Here is a 22,541-nt window from a genome sequence, read left to right on the forward strand (position 1 = left end):
TGTAATTATCTGCCATGGAATGGAGCCAAGATTAGCAATCCTACTTCTGGTCATTTCAAGTTCCCATTAACTTCTCCGTGTGCTGATGTTATCAATTCTGTGTCTCACTTCCAGGAGCAAGCCCTGGGCCTCCTCTGGTAAGGGTCTCAAATCACTTGTACAGGAGGGGGTGAAGGGCCTGGAAGATGCCCCTCCCCAGCTTCTAAGGTGGAAGGGGTAGGAGGATACTCCAGCTGAACCAGTTGCACCACTCTCCTCTCCAGGCACAAGTGGCTAGAATTGGCTACAGTGCTTTTTTGGTGCTTGGGAAGATGATCTGGGTGGGCATCACAACAATTCAGAGATATTCTCAATTACAACAGGTAAGATTGGGTCAACTTCAGACCATCTCAACCTCCCTTCTCCTCTCCTTGCACTCCATCTCAGCAGGCTGCAGAATGCACACCCAATTCACATCCAAACAGCACCAGGCGTCCCCACACCCACCCTGTGCTCAGCCCATTCCACTATCCAGCACCCATGTGTCTCTTGCTGAGGCCCTGACACTTTCTTCCTCTGTTTTCATTTTCCTTGAAGCCTCACCATTCGAGAATGCAGGAGCTGCAGAACATCCCTCATTAGCCTCATCTCCAGTCTGGCCAAGGCTTCCATCCACAGCAACAGGAGGAGGATGCTAGTTGGTGACTGGCACTTGCATGACCTGTTCCTATTTCCTCACCCTTGGACATCTCTGGGGAGCAGTGGGCACTGTTGAGGGTGCCCTTAACAACATCCATGCCTTGCTCTGCTCCTTGCATGAAACCAGCATGAAATCAGTGTACACACATGAAATCCATGACTTTGCCAAGAGGCAGAAGACCATGGACTCCAGCCCTGCGGCCTGCACCAGGAGGAGCTTGGCTTCAGCAGTTTCTTAAAGGCTTTTTTTATAGACCTCTGAAAGCAAGCACCCCATCTTTTCTCCATTTTAAGCAAGGAAGAGAGCACATACCCTGGCAGGATCAGAGGATGCCCGCCCCCTCCCCCGCCAGCCCCCTTACCTCCACGAGGTGAGGCGTGGGGTTGAAGCCACACATGTTGCAGACCTGCTGCCGGCAGGTTGTGCAGGTGTTGTAGTTGGGGGGCTCACTGGAGCCCACATTGATCTCCGCCTTGCAGAGGGGGCACGAGACCCTTGCTTTCGGCACTTCCTTTGGCTTGACACCCTGCTCTGGTTTGCCTGGCTTCGCCGCCGGCGCGGCACCAGCCCGGCCCTGTGCCCCTGGGGCTTTGGGACCAGCCTCTTTGCTGGCATCGCTGAAGACAATTTTTGGAGGCACTTTGCCAGGAGACGGCTGGCTCGGAGCAGGGGCCTCTGGCTGGACAGACATGAGCGTGCTGGCCTGGGTCAGGAGGGATGCCCCGAAGCCGAAGAGCTTCCCTGTGAGCCCCTCCTGGGGCTGCTCTGGTGCTCCAGCCCCGGGGACCGGGGCAGCAGGCTTCGCCCCAGCATCTCCTGGCGTCTTTCTCTGCTCGGAGGGGGAAGGCTTGGCTTGCTGATGCTGCGGGGAGGACCTGGCCTGATGCTGCGGGAAGGACCTGGCCGCCTCCTGAGGTTTTGGCTGTCCTTGGCCGTGCGGTTCCCTCTGCGGCGTTGTGGGCTGAGGTTTGGGTTGCTCTTGTGGCAGGGCGCGGGGGGCTGGTGGGGTCTTATCTGCAGCCGGGGGTGGCGGGTGCTTGGCTGGGGACTGGGAGGGGGATGGCGAAGGGGAGTGCAGCTGCTGCTGGCTCTTGGAGCGAGGAGCGGTGGTCATGTCCATCCCCAGCGCCCGCTGCATCTGGCAGTTCAAGCACAGCCATTCCTTCACCTGTGAGACAAGGAGAGGACATGGGCAGTGAGTGATGGGCAGGTACAGCTGCCTGCAGGCAGCCCCAGCACACCCTTAGCTCCCCGCAGACAGACCCCACATAGCCATAGGAACCAGCCATCAGCCCCTGAAAAACATTTTGGTACCATGTTCTTCACTAGCAGCACCTCGCAGTCGGGGCGAGCGGCCCCCATCTGTCACAGGTACCCACGGCACAGCATGCCGGCGAGAACGCCAGCTTTAATTAGCCTTGGTCTGCTTCCAAAGCTTCTGCTGTGAAGCAACTGCTTGCCATGAGGTTCTGCCTCTCCTGGGGGAAGAGGGGCCTTTCCGAGGGCTCATAGCTCCACCACCTCCCCAAAGTCCTTTTTTCCCTCCTGCCTGGTGACCAGAGATAGCACAGAAAATAGCCAAGGCCAAACAAGGAAACACCACTGTGCCATGCCCAATGCTTCCCTGGAGCTAGCAGAGATGGATTTTCTGGAATCAGTGCAGTGGTTGTGATATTCCACTTCAAAATTTGGCTCTGGAATGCTATAAAGGAGTGCAAAGAGTGCTGCTCCTTGCACAATGCATCTGCACTTCCAGGAAGGCAAAGTGCATGCTAGGGAGCAAAGGGTTAATATTCACTCTCACCACAATGAACTTTTGCATGCAAATGAAAAATAGAACAGTTCTCTGGCTAAGTGGTGATAAATGAAAGACTTTCCCCATGAGAGATGTTCCCTGTGACACACTAATGTCTAAATTAAGTTAATTAAAGAGGCAGTAAAGCCTTTCCATATGAGGAATCACCAGGATGCTCAGCAGCTCCATAAGTATTAATATACAGCACAGTCAGCAGGACAGCCAGGTCTGCTTGCAAAAGACTTCTCCAAGACAAGCAACTAAGGTGGCAAAAAGGACCAGAACATTCCCAAAAACCAGAGCAGCTCACACAACAAGCAGATGCAGAGCCTGGCAGGGGCAGCACCCGACAGCTCCTGGCCCCTGCGCTCTCTGGGGGCTGCACATCCCACAGACCTGCACCCACTGCACGAGGTGTGGATTTTCCTGCCTTTCATTCCGGAAGCCATCTCTTCATTCCAGTGTTACGGATCACCTCTAAGGCTCAGCTTAAGCCCCACTGCAGAGACATTAATTACCTTGCCCAGTCCCACAGCTCCAGGTCTGCTTGGCCTTTTGGTCCTACGGTTGGAGGCACAGGTGATTCATAACCTGGCCACAGGGTTTATCCCCCTACACTCCAGCCACACAACAGGCACATTTCAACCTTCTTCTGCTCACAGGAGCTGCCTGCAGAGATGCAGCTGGGTGTTATCGCAGTCTCATGATGGGACATGATGGCAAGTCCTCGAGAGGTGAGGCAAATAACTCCTAAACCCCTCCTTACAAGTCCCCTCCCCATAACGGTTGCCATAAAGGTCAGCCTTCAAACGATAAACTTTTAAAAACAGAGGAAATTCAGATCAGCTAGGAAAGATGGATTCAAATTCGGGGGGGTGGATGAACAAACCTCCACCTGCCCACAGTGCCCCTTCCCCTCTCTGCACCTGCCGGGTGCCAAGGCTTGGCATTGCCTCCAGCAAAGCTCTTCCCATCCCCTTACAAGCCTGGCTGCACGTCATCTCTGTGCTCTTCCCAGCCCTCCCTGCACTTGCTGAGCTCCTACGCCACTCTCTACACCAGCCTCCGCTCGAGTTCTTCACTTGGAGCTGAGGGAAAACAGCCTCAATTTTCCCCAGAATTTTGCGCTACATTGTCGTTTCTCCAAGCTGTTCCAAAGGAGCCACATTATATTTAGTTTCTGAAAATAGTACTTTAGTTTTTATAATTTCTTAGGGTCTTGCCGTCTCTCTTCTGACATCCAGAATTTCTCGCGTTATTTTTGCTTTCACACCCCCTGGAATTTCTTCCCACTATTCTATTTCAAGAGAGTGTCTACCAAAATCCCATCAGCTTTGCCCACCATCCCTATCAGCTCAAATTAAGGGAGAACCAATCCCTTCTATTAAGGTTCTTGTTCCCAGGATGCAAGAAATTCAAATCTTCCCTCTCCACATAATCTCCTTACCCGCACTTTAAGACCCTAAGTGAGGTGGAAACTGGGGGAAGAGGAGATCCACTCCTTCCCTGTGCCACACAGTTCCTACTTTGCCCTTGGCCAAGGCTCCTCCAGGAAAACTGGGGCACAGGGAGGCACTGTGCCCAGGTCCCGTGGCCACAGCAGCTGCGTATGGCTCATGGACAAGCCCCACCAGGATCTATCTCCCTGAGCTCAGGGCTGAAGAACCATGGGATCATTGTAGCTTTCTCACTTTTCACAATGAACCTAGGACCCAGATAGGAAAAAGCCAGGGGGCGTTTTAGGTGCAATAGGAGCATCCAATTGCCCTTGGTGACTTGGTGAGGAACATCTGTCCTGAGGAGCAGGAGAAAGCTGCAGGCATGAGTTCCCAGAGCAAGCATTTGAAATGTAAATTGAGTTGGGATTATCACAAATTGCCTGGCTGGCCTCCACTGATGCAACCGATGACACACTGTGTGGGTTACACAGATCAAAGACAACTTAAAGGATGCTGCAGGGAAGATAGCAAAGACTAAGGGCTGAGTTGTCTTGCCAAAGATCCTTCCCCCCCAAGAAGGAGAAAGGAGAAGGGAAGAGCCTGGGTGATAAAGAAATAGTAGGATAAATCATTCTTGTAATACTCTTTCCCCTTATTTCTCTCTACTGTTTTCTGGGCATCTTCCCCCAGCATGATGAGTCTGCAAGCTAGAAGAAAAGCATTTAGAGGATGGTGATGCAAGTCAATGAAATAATCCAGTTCCACCTATTTCTGTGTCCTGTTTGCCCAGTTCTTCACCAAATCAAAAGTTTCAGAGGTTGGATTAGTAAAAATTTACACCAAGATTCTTCCTAGAAAGGACAGGGGTCCATCATTGGATATGGGGGAGCTGTTAACGAGACAGATATGATGGACATGCTGTAATCACTGTCCTGGAACATTTGGGAACAAGCCGGATAACACTCCTTACGAGGATGAAGCATTTCCATCTTATTAGTAATCGAGAACATTCAACAACATCTACCAGCACCAGAAGATATTTAAATTTGGCAGAACTGAATAATTTTGTATCTAAGAGCTCTAAGAGAACTAAGAAAACTGCTGCATGCTGATGTTCATTTTTAAGAGGAAATTTTAGGAGGCTGGAAGAGTCTTCTGCTTGAAGAATGCAAAGGTAGGGCCTGAAGGGGACAGGGAGCCAGACATCTGTCCAAGGCAGAAAGACAGTGCAGAGAACTGAAGGACACACAAACACACCCATCAACATGGTTTTAGGAAAAATAGGTCACGACAAAGCAAACCTGATTTTATTCTCTGCACATCTGATATTAAAAATGCACAGAAGCAACATCCTTGATGTCCAAAAGGTGTTTTGGCCTAGTAATGTATGACACGCTGACAAAAAATAAAAGCACTATAGAATATGAATAGTGAATATGTTAAATGGATTTCAGACTGGCTACCTGTCTGAGATGGGGGCAACGAGAACTCACCACTGCCAAGGTATCATCATCTCACTATGGCCAGTGCCACTCACAATGGATTTCGGTAAAACCACAGAATCAGAATGGTTTTGGTTGGAAGGGACCTTAAAGATCATCTGGTTGCAGCCCCCCATATCTTAAATATCGATGAAGATGAGTCTCTACTGCCTGGCAAACCTGCGCTCAGTCTGTGCAGGAAGCCTGGAGCTGGAAGTGGGAGTGAGGAGGTGGATCAGCCTCCTCTTCCAGCACCAAGGGACTCCTCCCAGAGTCATCCACGGTTCCACACCGACATTTTAAGGACATTAGTAAAACACCGCGGGAGATATAGACCGGATCTGTAAGAGTGATTCTAGGGATGCAGAAAATGTCTGAAATGAGAGAATTGAAGAGGTTGATCTTTTTCGTTTATCAAAGAGAAGATTAAGAAGTGACTTGATTACGATATAGCAGCACATTCAGTGGAAACAATATCAGGTACTAAAAGGTTGTTAATTAGGCAGAAAAAGGCATAAAAAGAACTAATGACTGGAAATGGAAGCCAAATATATTAAGCATCACTTTTAACAGCAGATGTTTCTAACCATTAAAGCAAATTATACACATGCTGTTGGGCTCAGCAGAAGACTCAGGGAGGTAAAGCTTGCAGGCCTTTCATCTATAGGATATTTTATGCCTGTTCTGACCTCACAAGCTTTGATAGCTTGAACCATCCCATCTGTATGGACATTTGGGATGTTTGTATCTGATACCTGACCTGCCCCAGCTTCACACGTAGTACCCAACATGCCCACGACCACCAGCCTTACCTTTCCCACTACAGACCCCTCCAACACCCAGAATATTCCTCAAAACCCCCTTCCAAATCTTGTTATTCCCCAGTGCATGGGTAGGTCAGCAAAAGGCAGCATTTGCTGGGTCACAGCTGCCAGATGTGCCTCCCCCCTCAATGCAGTCCTGTGAGCACCGACCATTTGCAAATCCCATTAGGAATGAAAACTTTCCAATCAGCGTTTTCTTTTTAAAAAATTGCAGCAGGAACATCCACAGCACGTGCTGGCTCTATCCAGGGCATATTTAAACACTGATAAGAATTATAAATTGGATATATGCACACATACATATATAAAATTACAGGCATGGTGGGCTAGATTGTGACCCTCTGCAGAGCAAGTACATAAAGGGGACCAAGATCCATCCCTGTGCACTGTGGTTTCCAAACCATCTAGAAAAACACCAAGAAAAGCACATGAATAAAAAGGATCTGAAATGATAGACACAGCTTGAGTCTATAAGGCTTCTGAAGTTATTCTACCACCACCTATTTTAGGAGACTATGTGAAAATAGCCCATCCCCAGGATTTCTTACCAGGAGATGTGAGGGAGCACTGGTTCTGCAGGTTGTTTTGTTCCCCTGAGGTAAGACAATACAGCTCTAAAAGTACCTCAAGTATAGAGTTCAGCCTTTGCAGTGGGTAGAAGCTTTAAAATGAGCACTGTAAGCAGAAAAACATCATAATTGAACATCCAAGAGATTTTCACGCCAAAATTTAGGATTATAATAAAGAGTAATTCTGTCTTTTCTGAGGGTTGGTTATTTTGGACCATCTGGAGGTCACCCAGGACGCTATCGTACTACAGAAAGAGAATAAATACAAAAAGGAGAGACCATATTTAGATTACCATAATTATGACTTTGGAGACTTGAGATGGAATGGTTCCTCACCAGCTCTACCCATTTAGACCTCACTGCAGCCAAAGCCATCAACCTTGCTAGCTACACACCCCTGTGTCAGAGGAGGCCACTGGGCTCAGTCCATCTGACCTGTTTTAAACAATTATTTTAGACTGGGAAGAACAGCTCCCAAGTCATCTTGAGTCCAGCATGATCAATCCCACCCAAAGGTGACCATTTCGGACAGGACAGAGAAAAGGAGCTTTGTTCAGCAGAAGATACAACCCACACTCATCATTCGGCATGAGACAAGATGTACAACGAGCTGAAAAACCAGAAGCCAAGTTCATGGGAATTCAGAACAGAAAAGGAATGTGGGTTTTCTATGTCGCCCAAAACATGCATATTTAATATTCTACAAAACTGAAAATCCTGAAGAAAAAAACCCCAACCATGTTTGGGAAGAGCACGAAAGGGCACCTCTGGCAGCAGTTCTTCAATTCCAAGAGCCCTGAGTGGGCCCCTTCCCCAGAGCCCCCCAAGATGAAGTCACCGCCCCAGCAGATGCACCCCAAGGCCACCATCACAGCTCCCTCTGCCTTTTGCAGGCACCAGTATGAGTATAAAAATAACCCAAGCTGGAACTAGGTAAGGAAGGTACTGTGTTAATCAGGCTAATGGAGAGGCTCAACGCCAGGATCACTGACTGGATGGAGAACGGTTTCATTCATGGCTGCTACTGGCTTATCCTGGAGGAACACTGCAACAGCCTGGCCTCTCCCGAGAGCTGCCAGTGCCCTGCCTGAGAGTGTCCTTAAGTGTCTCCAGCTCAGCAGCTCTGCCTGCACATGAAGAACTGCTGTCTCACAAAATCAGCCAGTCAGCGAAACGTCCCTTCCATCCATGCCTCCCGGATCCACTCCTGAGGAGCTCTCCGGGGGGCACGTCTTGTGTTTTACATTGTCACACTGAAATCTGCCAAAGCCACATACTCTGCACTTAAACAACATCCTGATCCAAGGGAAGAGGCAGTGCTAGAAGGCAGCCCTCAGCTAGAGAACAGAGGGAATGGCAAGTTGTGGGGAGCTGGAATACTGCTGGGAAGGCAGGAGGTGGGAATGGCTGCAGGAGAGCAGGGAAAGCTTAGCAAATGCTGGAGGAGCTGCTGATGCATGGAAAAAACTAAAGGTACCATATGGATCAGGTTTCCTGCACCATCCCAGACTGGCTGGTGGAGCATATGACAAATACCAATATACACCTTTTTCTGAAGTTTTGGTTTGTTTTATAGCAGAATGAAACTCTCTCTGGAAGTGTTTGAGGCAAAGGTTGGATGGGGCCTTGAGCAACCTTACCTAGTGGAACGTGTCCCTGCCCATGGCAGGGGGTTGGAATGAGGTATCTTGAAGGTTCCTTCCAACCCAAACCATTCCATGATTCTGTTGCTGAGTTCTCCTATAGCAGTGCAGGGACAGTTTGCCATGGAGCTCATGTCTGGAGGGTAGGAAAAGCAGCCCTGGTTGTCTGGATCAGTGCACAGCCTACGTGCAAATGCAAAGAGGAGCCTGCAAAGCATCCCGTGGGAGGGAGGCTGTGATGTGGTGTATCAGCCAAAGTCCGAGCTGAGTGGGACCGATAACACCAGGAGATGGAGTCTCCCAAGGTGGCTTGGGAGGACCATGAGCAGCCCAGGGTGAGGGAGCTGTTGTGTGCCCGGGGCCAGGCTGCGTGTCAAGACATCGCCAGAATTCACGCCTGCATCCAGGTGGAGAGGAGGCGGATGCAAACATGCAGGCAGCGTGGGCTGAAGCTTCCTGGTCCAAATCTAAAGCACAGTTTGAGGAGAACCCAGGGCTCCAGAGAAAATGTGCAATTAGGAGTGTTTCAGCACTTAATTGACAGGGGGAATTGGTCACTGAGGCAGCGAGTCACTTGTGAAAAAGGCCACCTTATGCTCATCTTTATCTTCAAACATCTCAATACAAATAAAATCTAGTCCTTGGCACTCCTGCCCAGAAGGGGAAGCCACCGGAGCCGTAAGTAATCATCCTGCTAATGCTTGCCAGAAAATAATCAACTTGCTTGCTTGCTGGCGAGTGAAAGGAACCAACCCCCAAACTCATCTCCTTCTCTGCAAATAACAGATGGGAAACTGTGTTTGTCCAGAGGATCGAGCTGAGAAATAAGACAGTGCCATTTCATCCTATGAGTCACTTCTCAAACAGTTTCCTTTCTCTGGTTAGCACTCCCTGAACCAACCCCAGGCTACTTGAGCACGTCTCCTCTCCCCAAAGGGCATCAGGAGGCACTGACCCCCACAAGGCTCTGCAGACCCTCTGCGTTTCAAAGACGACCTCCAGCTCCTGCACCTCGCTGCTCGGTCCATCTTTCCCTGCACCACGCAACCACGGACACGGGGATGAAGCAAACGATCAAAGGAAATAATTGCACGCCCAACAGCTTTGCAACTAACCTCGATCCTCCGTCACAGGCAGGACGGTGCTCCCCGGCAGCATCCCCCATGGCTAGCTCCTCAGGAAGTGAGAGCATCCCCTCCTTACTGCTTGCCCTTGCTGGCAGAGAGGAGCAGATGGGCAGAGGAAACCTTTCCAGCGCCAGACCCAGCGCTGCTCCTCTGCTCCCCCCGGAGCACGGGTCCCCCGCCAAACAAGGCGCTGCCTAGCTAAGCACGCCGGCAGTGCCGCCGCCCGAGGCAAAGGGACAAGTCCTTCCAGTTCATTAGGGAAGGTTTCTTGCGCGATTTGCTGCCTCACTAGCTCCTGTTTAGACAGCCTTTGTTCCCCGTCCGCAGGAGCGCATGAAAGGTTTGGACGTCTGTACGTGCTGCGAGGATGCTGTCCCCTGGGCCGGGGCAGGGAGCACGGCAGAGAGCTCACCCCGGGCTTTAACCTCCCGAGCTCTGCACGCCGGGGTGCTCTAAGTGCAGCCCCAGGTGCCTCTCGCTCCGTGATGCGGGACTTCCACGGGAGCCCTCTCGGCCAAGGAAAGCCTAATGGCTTGCTTTGCCTTTTTCTGCTGCTGATCCCGTGCCCTGCCGCCAGCCGAAGGACGGACGTCTCGAGTAACAGGAGCCTCCGGTCTTGCTCACTCATTGTCTCCTGCAGAACTAAAATAGCAGCCTGGAAGGGAGCAGAGAAGCTCAAAACTTTCCATTCCCTGGTACTTCCTGCCCAAAGAAGAGGAATACACGAGGCCACGGGGCTCCTCGGGGTGTCATGTGCAGCAGCGATGCAATTCACAGCTATAATGCTATAAAGAGCGCAGGCTGCTCCCAGTAAATAGACTTGTAACAGATTAATTTAAAAGCAGCCCAGTTTCCTATTAGTAACACAGAATAAAATCATCCATTTACTGCATGGCTCACATTTATTCAGCTCTGAGTGGTCCCTGTTGCAGCCTTGCTCATGAGCTCCCAGCTCCTTTGGGAATCTTCCTGGACAATTACAGCAATGGGAGATAATGGCTGTAGCTCAGGGACTAAACTAAACGCTCTTGAATATTTAAAGATCCTTTCACCCCCAAACTTTGCATTACCCTGGCAGCATCAGCATCTGAGTACAGCACAGAAGTGACGAGGGCGGAGAGAAGCGTTATCCTCTGACCCACATGTCTAGGATGGAAAGTTTTAAATACTAAAAACAATCCTGGTGCTGGCATAAATAGCCCAAAGTGTTTCCAGAGAGAGGGTTGCAGACCTGGTGTTATGGCCTCACACCTTCTCCAGACTGAAGGAGCCAAGTAAGTCTAATTTATCCTGGGCTAATGTGTATTTACGAGTGAAGCCACTGGAATGAAAAATTTGTGCGAATGAACACATCACAGTGGATCAGTGCATCAAAGCAGAGTGTATCTTCTGCCTCTCTTTTTATTATTGTTGTTGTTATTCTCGATTAAATATGTAACAAATGCTCTTGCAGAATTTAGGGCCTGAAGATAGACAAGCCATTGCACAATCTTTTTACATACCTAAACAGACTTAATTGCTCAATTATTCCAGATAAACACGATAAGTTGCCTGTCATGAATAATTTATAATCCAGCTAGCCACACAATCTGTGAAACACAAATCTATGGCTGCAGCAAAAGAAATGTAACCAGAGGCCATGATCCCAAGACACCCTGCTGGGTACCAAACGCTGGCCAAAGGAGCGAGCAATAGGCTGTCCAGGGCAGGTTTGATCTTCCATGAAACCCTGTGGACAGCCCAGACCTTCATTTGGGTTGTTGTGTTGCTGAGAGGATGCAATTATTGACAGATAAGATAGGCAAAAAGATGTGTGTGCACCTTGGAGGAGACAGGCACAGCACATCCCTCCCTCCTGTTTATGGTCTGGACATGGCTGGGTGTCCCATACAGCCCTTCTGGGGAGCTGGCTGTACTGGTTTCCCCAGGAATTGCGTTAGATGATGGTGATGAGCTGAAGAGCTGCAGTGAGGCACAGCAGGATGCAGTGCTGGAGGCTGGAGGCCCACAGGGCCTGCCACAAGGGACAACACTCTGGTTGCCAGGGAAGGAGTACTGCCAGTGGGAGGAAAGGTCCCAGCCAGGCAGAACTTACCATGCTTGGATAGGAGAGACCAGAGAAATCAACCTGGAAGGAGTCCAGAAGGAGAGTTAATCCTAAACCCATGACAAAGCCATCCCAGGCAGCTCCCTTCCCACGGCAGAGGAGCAATGAACCAGTCAGAGGGGCAGGTACCAGCTTCTGGCTCCAGTGACCCCAGACAAATGCAAGAGGCTTTCCCACGGGGCTCAGGACCCTACCACAAACCTCGAACATCTTTATGACTCTCTGAGAAGCAGAGGAGAGCCGCTGGGTAGATTTCTTCCAGCCTGGGCACCCTTTCCCAGAAATAGCTTGTCCAGTCACCAGCCACCTATTTTAAATAAATTAGAATAGGATTTTTGTGTTGGAATTCCTATCCCCATCCAAATATACCTGGACATCCAAATACACCTGGATCATACATCATCATCTACTAAATTAAATTTACACAAGAATCTGCAAACAATTAGAACTTGCACGGGTACCTGTAGAGCCACATCATTTGAAACTGGGTTTTTATACCTATTATTTAGTCTTAAAGAAGGGGCTACTTCATTGCCAGCCAGCCTACAAGAGCAATCACCCTGTCATAAAAAAAAAAAGTTAGTTGCAAAGCAAGATTAAAATTGGTCATTCAAATCATGATTTGATGAGAGTTGGAGTTGTTCAGCCTGGAAAGAGAAGACTCTGGGGAGGCCTTAGAGACCCTTCTAGTACCTGAAGGGGCTTCAAGAGAGCTGGAGAGGGATCTTTTACAAGGACATGGAGTGACAGGACAACAGGGAACAGCTTTACACTGACAAGAGGGCAGGAATAGAGAGGCTACTGGGAAGAAATTCATTACTGTGAGGGTGGTACGGCACTGAAACAGGTTGGCCCGGAAAATTGTGAACTTCCCATTCCTGGAAGTGCTCAAAGCCAGGTTGGATGGAGCTTGGAGTAACCTGGTTTAGTGGAAGGTGTCCTGCCCATGGCAGGAGCTGGAATGAGATGAGCTTTAAGGTCCCTTCCAACCCAAACCATTCTGGGATTCTATTCTATGATATTGTGCTTGCTGAGCTAAAGTCATCATTGCCATGGAGATCTAAACCAATATACCAGAAAGGTGAATAAACTCTTAATGAAAAAGAATTCTGCTACTTGAAAGACTGTCTTTTCTGTCACAATCCAAGCCAAAACTTGAAGTGACCCCATTTGGGGAGCTTTCTGCAGCCTTCCTGAAGGGGGGCCAAGAGGATTACCATAGAGCAACCTGCGTAAGACCCCTTAGCACAAATGAAAACCCTAGGCAAGCTTACAACAAAAGCCAGTTTAGTTCAGCTCAAATAAAGGACCAAGTCCTCAACTGCAAGACTAGAAACTGCAACAAAAGAGAAAGACATTCAAATAGAAATCGCTCAGGTAAAATACCAAAAATATTGCAGAAGCTAATGCCCTTCTAGGGCTTCTTATCTTTCCTTTGAAAGATCTCCAACAAGCAGCACACAGGCAGCGGCAGCTGCAGTGCTCCATGTCCGTCCAGACAGCCAGGAAACTACAGAGGAGCAAACTGCACAGTTCAAGCTGATTTCACCCCACTTTGATTTGCTCCAATGCCAATTAGAAACCATTTCTGAAGAGAAACAATAAATCTTGTCGTCATGCCCCGGCTGCAAAGCCAGGATACTCGTGTGTAATTACCAGCCACAGGACTGACTCTGACAGGGCATTTTTTGCAGGTGAGGCAGCAGCAGTGATCATGGCTCCCTCCACTTTCGGGGGTTCAGCTGGAGAGATCTTGCCTCTGATTTTCAAGTATCATGCATCAAAATATCCAGCTGAACAGCAGGAGCCATGCTGACTGTGAGCAATCAGCCCCAAACTGCCTCAAACCAGGCAGAGAAGGCATGGATTGGCCAGCAAGGGGGAAGCAGCAGAATCCATGCACCAGGAGCGAACAGCATTTGACATCCAAATAAACACCACCTTCCCATAAGCTTTTATCTGCCCACAGCCTTGTCTGTCGGCGTGGGCTGACTCCTGGCACACTGCAGAGAAAGAAAAGGAGGAGCAGGTCTGAAGCACGGGATGCAGCAGGCGCTGGGATGCGGCACAGCACGTGGTCCATGGGGATGCTGCTCTTGGGTGCACAGTGACCTACTCCCACAGGGAGAAGGTCTTGCCATGCCGAGATCTTTGCTTCCCAGTAGGATGCAGGCTGGATTGCACTGGACAAGTGCCTGCAGCTGGAAGACATGGGAAAAAGGGCTGGCTGGAGAAGAAGGGTGACTTAGGGTAAGAGTTTGAGCTGGCCAAAATCATTAGGAAGGGCACTGAAGCTTTCAGTTTCTACTGTAAGAGTAACATCGCCCAATTTTGGCTCTTAGTTGGGTGCCATAACTTGGAGATCCCTCAGTGCAGTGGAGCTCTTCAGAGCCCTCCAAATGACATGCCCTTCAAGTCTCTCAGATCATGAGACTTTTTTTGGGCAGAATTGCAAAACCTTTACACCCAGGATCTGCAAAAAGCATTATTATTTCAATGTGTCCCCCTGGTATCAAAAGGGATTTAGCACCTGGAATTAGTTATGGAAAACAGTATTTCAGAAGTTGCTGGATTTGTTTTTTATTCTTCCTAATTCAATAAAGCAATAAAAATTGCCTGCTGAGAGCAAGTCGTGGGATCCTAGAAGCAGCTCAAAGACAGATGGCAGCAGCAGCATGCCTGTTTGGGGATAGTTCTCAAAGCACTCTCCAATTTGAAGGCCACAATCATATCAGCTGGAAAATTAATATGGTGGGTCACAACATAAGGTAGAGTGTGTAAAAACAAATTTCAGGGCATTAGCTGGCCTGGCCCAGCATTTCCGTACTGACTTTGTACCCCAAGAAAAATCAGGATTCATGTCCCAATCTGCCAAAGGTCCCTTGAGCAGGTTGCTGAGGACTAGATGACAGCACCATGTCTGGGTACAAGGGCTCACTTTAACTGGGCTTCACTTTTTGGGATGGATCCCAGCACTGTTGGTCTTGCACTAACACACTGTGCTCTATCAAATAGCAAGGGTATTTGCTTTTCTCAAAGCTTGCAAAGTTTTGCAATACATAGAGTATGTGGGCAAAACAAAGGCAGGTGAGCTCAAGAACAGGCCTCTCCTACAATAACTATGCTCCTTATTTCAGAGGAATCCAGAAATACAGGTAATTCAACCCTCTCTCAGGACCCCAGAGTAATTTCAACACAGACCACTAGTCTTTAGCCAGACCTTTCCACTAGACCTGGTATTTTATCTAGTGGGCATCATACTGAGAACAGAGGTTCTCAGAGAGAAGGGGGAGCAAGCAGTGCCTTCCAGGAGATCAGGACAGACATGGGATATCTTGTGGGAAGGAACATGGCGTGCCTGAGAGAACAGGAGGGGCTGAACAGAACCAATGAGCAGCTCAGAGCCATGATAAACCTGTTTTTGGAGGAATCTCATACTCAAGGAGTCACAGGGACATGGCCTTTCCAGCTTCTAGGGTATTCTGCAATTGGAGGGAAAAAAACCCCAAAACTAAAATCCTGAGGGGAGCTCCCACTCCTAGGTCCAAGCCCAGCAGTGCCCCACTCCATCACACCCAGCTGCTTGCTGCACTACATGTGCACCCCTATACATTTGCATCCTTAGCAGTTTTTTAATGGGGAATGCTTGCTAATCTGCAATTCCTGCAGAGCCAAGCCACAAGCAGCGACAAGCTCATTTGCTCTTTGGGGAGAGGGCTTCAAATAGCTGCTGGCTCGTGGCAATTAAGACGGGCAGAGCACTGCCACCGACTCCGCCAGCCTGCTCTGACTGATGCAAGCGCCGGCTGGAGCGCTCTGATAAGGATGTTGGATGATTCAGAGTAATCTAGGCTTTGCTGAACAGATGAGCCCGAGTGTTTGTGCTTCTGTTTCTGTCTAATGGGAATACTGTGCTGTGCTCATCGGAAAGGGGAGAGGGCGGTTGGAGGGAGGAGGGCACCAGAACTTCCTCTCCACAAGACTGATGGGCACATCTCTCCTGCCTGCCACTCGGGTCTCTTCCTTCCATGGAGGTCTCCAATTTGAGGGTCTGGCCAGTCTGCCCCCTCAGCCTGGACATCGCAAGGGGGTGACAGAGCAGCTGGGGAGGGACAAAAAGTCAGTGTTAAAACTTCTCATCCCGAGGGTTCTTGCAAGGCTGCTGCACAAATAGCTGGGCTCAGTTAAGGTACAGGAGATGAGCATGAAAGTGGGCAGGGCAGGGAACAAGAGAGAAGAGGAGGGACACACTTGTTCAGTCCTTAAAAACAACTTCTAGCTGGTGTAGTGCCGTGTTATGCATGTGCCTTAACTCCTTCTGTCAAACCTTTAATCTCACCAGTCTGATGCATAGTCTACTCCCATTCCATTAAGATCACATCTTGCTCCCTGGATTTCCAGGGCCATTCCAACAATTTGGCTTTGATTTACTCAGAGCAGAAAGCCATGCCACCAGCACAGGCTATTTACAACATAAACTGACTCCAGAATGGAAACATCCCCCCTTCGGCTGTCCTTGATCAAAAGGTTTGCAGCTGAGATAAAACACCATTTCAATCAGAGTTAAAATAATCAGTTTTCATAGTCCATGAGCACCCTATCACTCAGATCTGGGCTGTCCAGGAGCACAGCCACATATCATGTCTCTGAAAAGAGCTGGGTATGGCAGGAGGGTGAGGTCTGGGAGCAGGGCTCGAATTAAGATGGTGAGAAACACCTCTGCAGGCTGAACTGCTGTTCCACAAACACTTCACTGCATTCACAAGGCTGCTTTCAGAAATCTCTGAGGCTTTTCAGTCCATCACACTATGTAAATCCTTTTTAGCATCTAAACGTGACCATGGCCAAGACACAGACAAGAGACAGGGTCAGGAAGAAGCAAGTTGGTTTATTGTGGTGGGAGCCCACACAGCTCTATAACTAGCACTGGTGATCAGCTAAATTCACGTTACAAGAGACACTGACAAGATGCCACCACCTCTGTCTTTAAGGACCAGACAGACCTTGTACGTCACTACCATTCAAGGTGGGAAGAGCCATGTCACAACACCTCCTCCTTTTCTGGGGTTCTCCCACTGGGCACCCCTTGCTGCGCCAGAGATGCAGCCCCTGGGACAGCTCCGTAGGGGTGGGTGCTAACGTGGAGTGTCCGACAACCACCCTGCTCTCTGCAGCTTGTAGAAAGACCGTAAATAGGAATGAATTCAGCTAGGATTAACTCAATCTCCATCAAAGCACTGAAAGCTCTTGAAGTTTCCTCCTAAGCGCTCCCCGAGGCAGCGCAGCGTTCCGGCAGCAAATACACATCGCAAACCAGAGCTCACAGGCAACGGCTGTACAGCCGTGTGCAGTTCCTGCTCTCCGGGCTACTGCGTGGGAGCTGAGGGACACTCAGCCACTGGGCCGGCAGGAAAACCTGGAGCAGCGTCTGTGAGAGCAAAATATCCCCATCCACCACCACGGCCTGTAAGGGATCTTATCCCTCTACCCGGGGATGTTCAGGGGAGGGAAGGAAAGCAAGCAGCTGCCACAGCAAAGCTCTCAAAAACACAGGGAGCCTCTGACTCGGTACCCTGCTCCACTATGGAAAGCTTGACAGCCGCTTCCGATCCTCAGCTGGTTTTTCTTTTTAATGATAAAGTGATCTGGGAGTTGAAAGCCAGAAGAAAAACCATGCCTCATCCAAGCAAACAGCTTGTTGTAACTTAATGTACCGAGGGAAGGACGGCGCAGGGTGGCAGCGGCTCAGTGCATGCGGCTTGCCGGGCTCGGTATTCAGTGAGCGGCAGAAGACACCAAGCAGAAAGGAGGCCACTGCCCATCCCTCAGGAGGACTCCTCTCCACCTGCAGTTGTTTTAATTACCCCTCTGCACCGCAGCATCGCTCCAGCCTGTGGGAAGCCACGGTCTCCCGTCCCCTCTGAACAACTGAACATGTCACCACAGCCCCTCCGGTGTCCCCGCAGCCGCGGCTCAGCCGAAGCAGCCGGCAGCGGAGGGGACCCACCCTGAGCAACACCAGCCCCCTTAGTCACCAGCACCGTTTAGCCAAGATCTTTTCTGATGTTTTCTGCCAGCGAATTTTGCATTATTTGAATCATCCACGCAGAGCACAGCAAAAGGCGGCACACTGGGAGGAACAGCCAGAATTACTCATGAGCTTTTTCTTTTCGTGGGCTTTAACTTAAATTGTGATCTGTCAAACAGATGAGCTGCATGTCACTGTGGATAGCTGGGAGAAGCTCCTGCTCAGGCTGCAGCAGGGGCCAAAAAGGCAAACAAGCTATTTCTAAGAAAGGCTCAGCAAGAGCAAGTGTGCTACTCTCCAGCTTCATATGAGTTGTTTCATTCAGTGTTACTCATGCCATTAAAAAAATTAAATAGAAGTCTCCCAAGGGATAACAGACACATCCTTCACTGCAAGGCTGCAGATACAGGATGGAACACCTGGTGTAGGGATAAAGAGATTAAGAGGTAAAGGGCAACAGTGAGGAAGGGCTAAAACATGGCAAATATACATACACATACAACCTGTTGGTTCAGGGTGATAAATCCCATGTTCCTATCTGTATTTTCTCACCATAAAAAAATCCACAGTATATTCACTGCAGCCACAAAGAGCAGATATTTAGTGCCCAGCTCACAGGGTTCTCTTGAGAAGAGCTGTAGGGCAGAAAGCACTGGTCCCACCCGCCCACGGGGCAGATGCTGACCTCGGACACTGGGATGGGAGCAGCCCTGTGGCAGCAGATGAGGCCAAACATCCCTGCCCAGACAGCTGCAGCCCAAGTTGCTGTATCCTTAGGAGAAGGTAGCAGGCACGCCAAGCCCTGGCTCCTGCAAACAGCATCACCCGCTGCACATGCGGGTCACTGCTGGCTGAAGCTCTGCTAAAAACAAAGAAAAAACTGGAATCAAACACGCATTTCTCTCCTATTGCACAGCATGATCCAATGGAAAATTTCACCCAGATCTGCAACATAATGCTAACGACAGATTTATTTTTACAGCTATATGGTGAAGGAGGATGATCTCAAAAGACAAATCATTCTAAAATGGGCAACTTGACTCAGCAACACAGGGGTCTGGCTGAATATAGGGTACAACCTACCATGTACACTGCTCTCCGGGCTACTGCGTGTGCACTGCGTGGGAGCTGACAGACAAAAAGCTGTCTAACACCACAGCAGAACAAAACCACTGCCTGCCCAAGGGTGTCTGATCTGATCACAGAAGGAAAAAACACACCTCTGAACTTGCTAATAGGTGCATAGAAGGAAGGACCACTGCTGACAGAGCCAGCCCTACCTCCTCAGCTACCCACAGACACCACAAGCATGACACCAGAGTGTGAAATGCCCCAAGGGATGCCAGACCAGAGAAACATTTATTTTCCAGACCAAACACCTATTCTTTAAAAGGAGAGGGAACTATAACATCTAAACAGAGCCTTGTGTTTCTCCATGAGCACAAAAATACAGATGCAGGAGATGCAGGACCACACACATGCCAATGGCTGGGGCTGGAGGTGCTTCATGGCCAGGAGCACAAACAGTTGCTGAGGTCCCAAGGGCAGGAGAAAACCTTGTTGGCTCTGCCCTGTTCACAAGAGAAGAGACTGTGTAAATGTAGTATCACTGTCACAGCTTATCCTCTGCCATCCTTCCCACTGCAAAGGGCTACATCCAACATGGACCTGATGCACCCAGAGGAAACCTAGAATTTTGGGAATTGTAATGCCAGTATTGCCCCACAGCTTCTCAATAAAGACCTAAAAAGGTAAAGAACACTTTGGTTGCTTGAAAAGGCAGGGAGAGACAGGGGAGATCAAATTTCTCATAAAACCCATGTTTAATTATCTATCAGCAAGTAGATCCCTTTTTTCATCCAGTCCTCCAGCGCTCAGCCCTTGGGAAAAGCACTGATGTCAACAGGGATTCTACCCACACTTGCACAGCATCCTGTAAATGCCTGGAAGTTGAATGAATGGCAGGCAGGAGAGGAGATGGATGAGAGGAAGAGATGGGGATTCACTGCCATTAATAACAGCTACTGGTTTAATGTAGAACTGATAATCCCCCTGGCATGCTAAGCACAGCCCATGGCTTGCAGGGTTTCTGAACCAGTGGTCATTAGTCAAGCCAAAGCCTCCTGAAGGGTACATAAGTTAGATTGGGCCCCTAATTCACAAATATGCTGGGTTTTGCTGAAAATTGGACACCAACATGGTGCAATGCGTAAAATAGGGACAATGAACCAAATGAGAAATGGGGTCCTTTGAAAGCAGTATATGAACAGCTTCACAATTGCAATATCTGAGGTTTTTTCAGTCATTTGCTAAATGACTGAGGTGATGCTGTGGGCAGGCACCACTCTTGACAGTACAGCCAGGCTGGAAAAGGCTTTGGACCACGTCCATTCCCCCAGTGCCAACAAGCCCCATTCCTGCCACCAGAGATGCTCTGCATTGTGTCCCGCCTCAGCTTCCCCCAACTTCTTTTTTCCACTTTACCCAAATTTTCTTATACTATTAAGCAGAAAACCATCTGCTGGGAGGTTATGACAGGATATAAACAGCCCTATACAATACTTACACTATTTCAGTCTCATCTCCCCAGCTGATGGTCTATTTTCCATTAATACAATTTAAACATTTACCTAAAAAACTTTAAATGACTTTGTGGCTACCTCCTCTTGCTACAGATAACTCGAGAACCACTGAGAATTTTCTTCTCCTGTCAAACAACCCTGACCACAGTTGGGAAACCAACCAGCAAGTTTTTAATCCTCCTTGAGACTTTTTACGTTTTGCTTGCTGAAGGTCCGTGATCAAAGGTTTGTGATGAGCTTACATGGCACAGAGCACGTAGGGAACAGATTTGCTCTCAAATATTTTAAGTATTTCATAATTCATTATAGTCATAGCATAAAAAGTACAAAGAACCTCTTCAATCTCCCTAAGTGAGGCTAAAAAACGTGATGCAGAACTGAAGTTTAACAACTATCAGTCATAAATACAGCAAATACAATCAAAATGGCTTGGGGACAAAAGCAGGGCCTTCAAAAAGAAAGTAATTTGGTAAAGAACACACATGTATAAACATGTTCCTTTTATTCAGGACGGTGCATCTGAATACTTATGAAACTGCCTCTAACAAACACTACTTCAAATTGAAAAAAGCACAATAGAAATGTAAGGCAGTCAAGAAAGGTTTCCTATAATCCCAAGTGGTTCCAAGCAGACCTATTAGGCAGCCAGGCATTTTGAGTTTCATTTCAGCTCTAACTAAAGCACATGTTTTAATGCTGTGCCGCTGCTCTTGATTAAAATCAAACTCAATTTCCTCATGTTTTGGGTTTAGAGCTTAGGATGGTGAGAAAACAAATTAAAAGAAACCCAACAAATTTTAAGAGAAGATTGAAGAAGAAATTAATTTATCAAATTAGCAATGTGCAGCGGCACTTCAAAACCCAAGAGAAGCAGAAAGGATGCCTGCAGGTTACTCCTTATGATACCAAACAGAGCAAATCCAATCAGATGAACATGCTGCTGGATCAGTCAGGCAAAAGCCACAGGAGCGGCAGAACAAAGTAAAAGATGTATAAAAAGAGGATTTTCTAAACCTATTGTACTGGTTTGAAAGTGAGCTATTCCCCCTGGAGGAGGTGACAGCATCAGTGGTATGGTCCTGCAGAACAAGCTGTCGAAAAAAAACCCTCAAAGACAACGCAGAGGAAAAACAGAAGAGAAGTTTTAATGAGAAATTAAAAATCTTACTAGAATGTGAAAGCTGCAGTGTTGCACTTTAAATAACACATCTCCATTCAAAAACCTATTTCCTGCACAGGACTATAAACAAACTGATAGATTTTAGCATGTTATTTCAAAACTCCTTGTCTTTAATGGTTTCACCATTGCTCCCTGCTTGATAATTCCCTTTCCTTGCTTAAAATAACTGTCTATGGCAAGAGCATTGACCTTCAGGAATAAGTGAATGAGTGAGGAAAGCAGCCCACCAGCACACGACCAAATTGAAAACGATGACAGCAGCTATTTCGGGGCACAGAGATGAACAGAGGGAACAATATGATTATCAACACGTAAAATATGAGTGACACCACCAGCAGACAGGAACTTCTGTTTGCCCAGTCTTGTGAAACAAGAACGAGCTGCTGCTCAAAGGAATAAACAGACAGTGAAATAAAAACGTAAAATGATACTTTGTTTTTCTCAGCAAGCGATCAACTCAAGATGCCACAGAGACTGATTGCTTCGTCAGCACAGAAATTCATGACTTGCTTTTAAGATAAAATGACCATCAAGCCACATGAAAAGGAATAAAACAACAGCCAAAGAAAAATAGTATTTCAGAGGGAAGTTTGTGCTTCTGAGCAGAAGGTATCACTGAAGTACAAAGTGAAGGTGTTTTGTTAGGTGGTGCAGCTAACCCTCTGAAAAATCTGCTCTTGGAGTTGTAAGTGGCAAGATGGGGCTTGACGGACTACAGCTCAAACACTAATACAGCTCATATAATTAAATGTATATTATAAAAAGCTATTTTATACCATGTATATATATGTATTCAAATAAAAGACTCATGAAAAGAAAGGGTTTACATAAGATTTAAACCCAGCTCTCAAAACCATTTTAGAGATCATTATGCCAAATCAGCCCTGGGGCTCCCACCTCACCATTCCAGTGATTTCTGGCAGTTCCACAGATTGCACAGGAGAGGTTGTACCAAGGAAAACACAATTTTGGTTTTCTTGGGTTTGATTTTCTTAGAAAATGTGGTATTTTTGATGATTTAATCCTGCTAGAGAGCCTTGAAAGCAGAAAGAAGTTACACATTCATATCTACTGCGGCACAGAGTGG

At 48.2% G+C, this 22,541-nt stretch overlaps 1 protein-coding gene across 1 annotated transcript in view; it reads right to left on the reverse strand.

Annotated features, from left to right (window-relative positions):
- Positions 1-22,541, reverse strand: part of BSN (bassoon presynaptic cytomatrix protein) — an 89,921-nt gene that overhangs the window by 42,488 nt on the left and 24,892 nt on the right. The window contains exon 4 of the mRNA XM_042017890.1: positions 1,041-1,847. Within this exon, the coding sequence (XP_041873824.1) occupies positions 1,041-1,847 (807 nt within the window). The remainder of the gene's footprint in view (positions 1-1,040; positions 1,848-22,541) is intronic.

Source organism: Corvus kubaryi, unplaced genomic scaffold (assembly GCF_017639235.1).
Source record: "Corvus kubaryi isolate FWS band 111438036 unplaced genomic scaffold, C.kubaryi_AGA036_p1.0 124, whole genome shotgun sequence".
Taxonomy (NCBI): domain Eukaryota; kingdom Metazoa; phylum Chordata; class Aves; order Passeriformes; family Corvidae; genus Corvus; species Corvus kubaryi.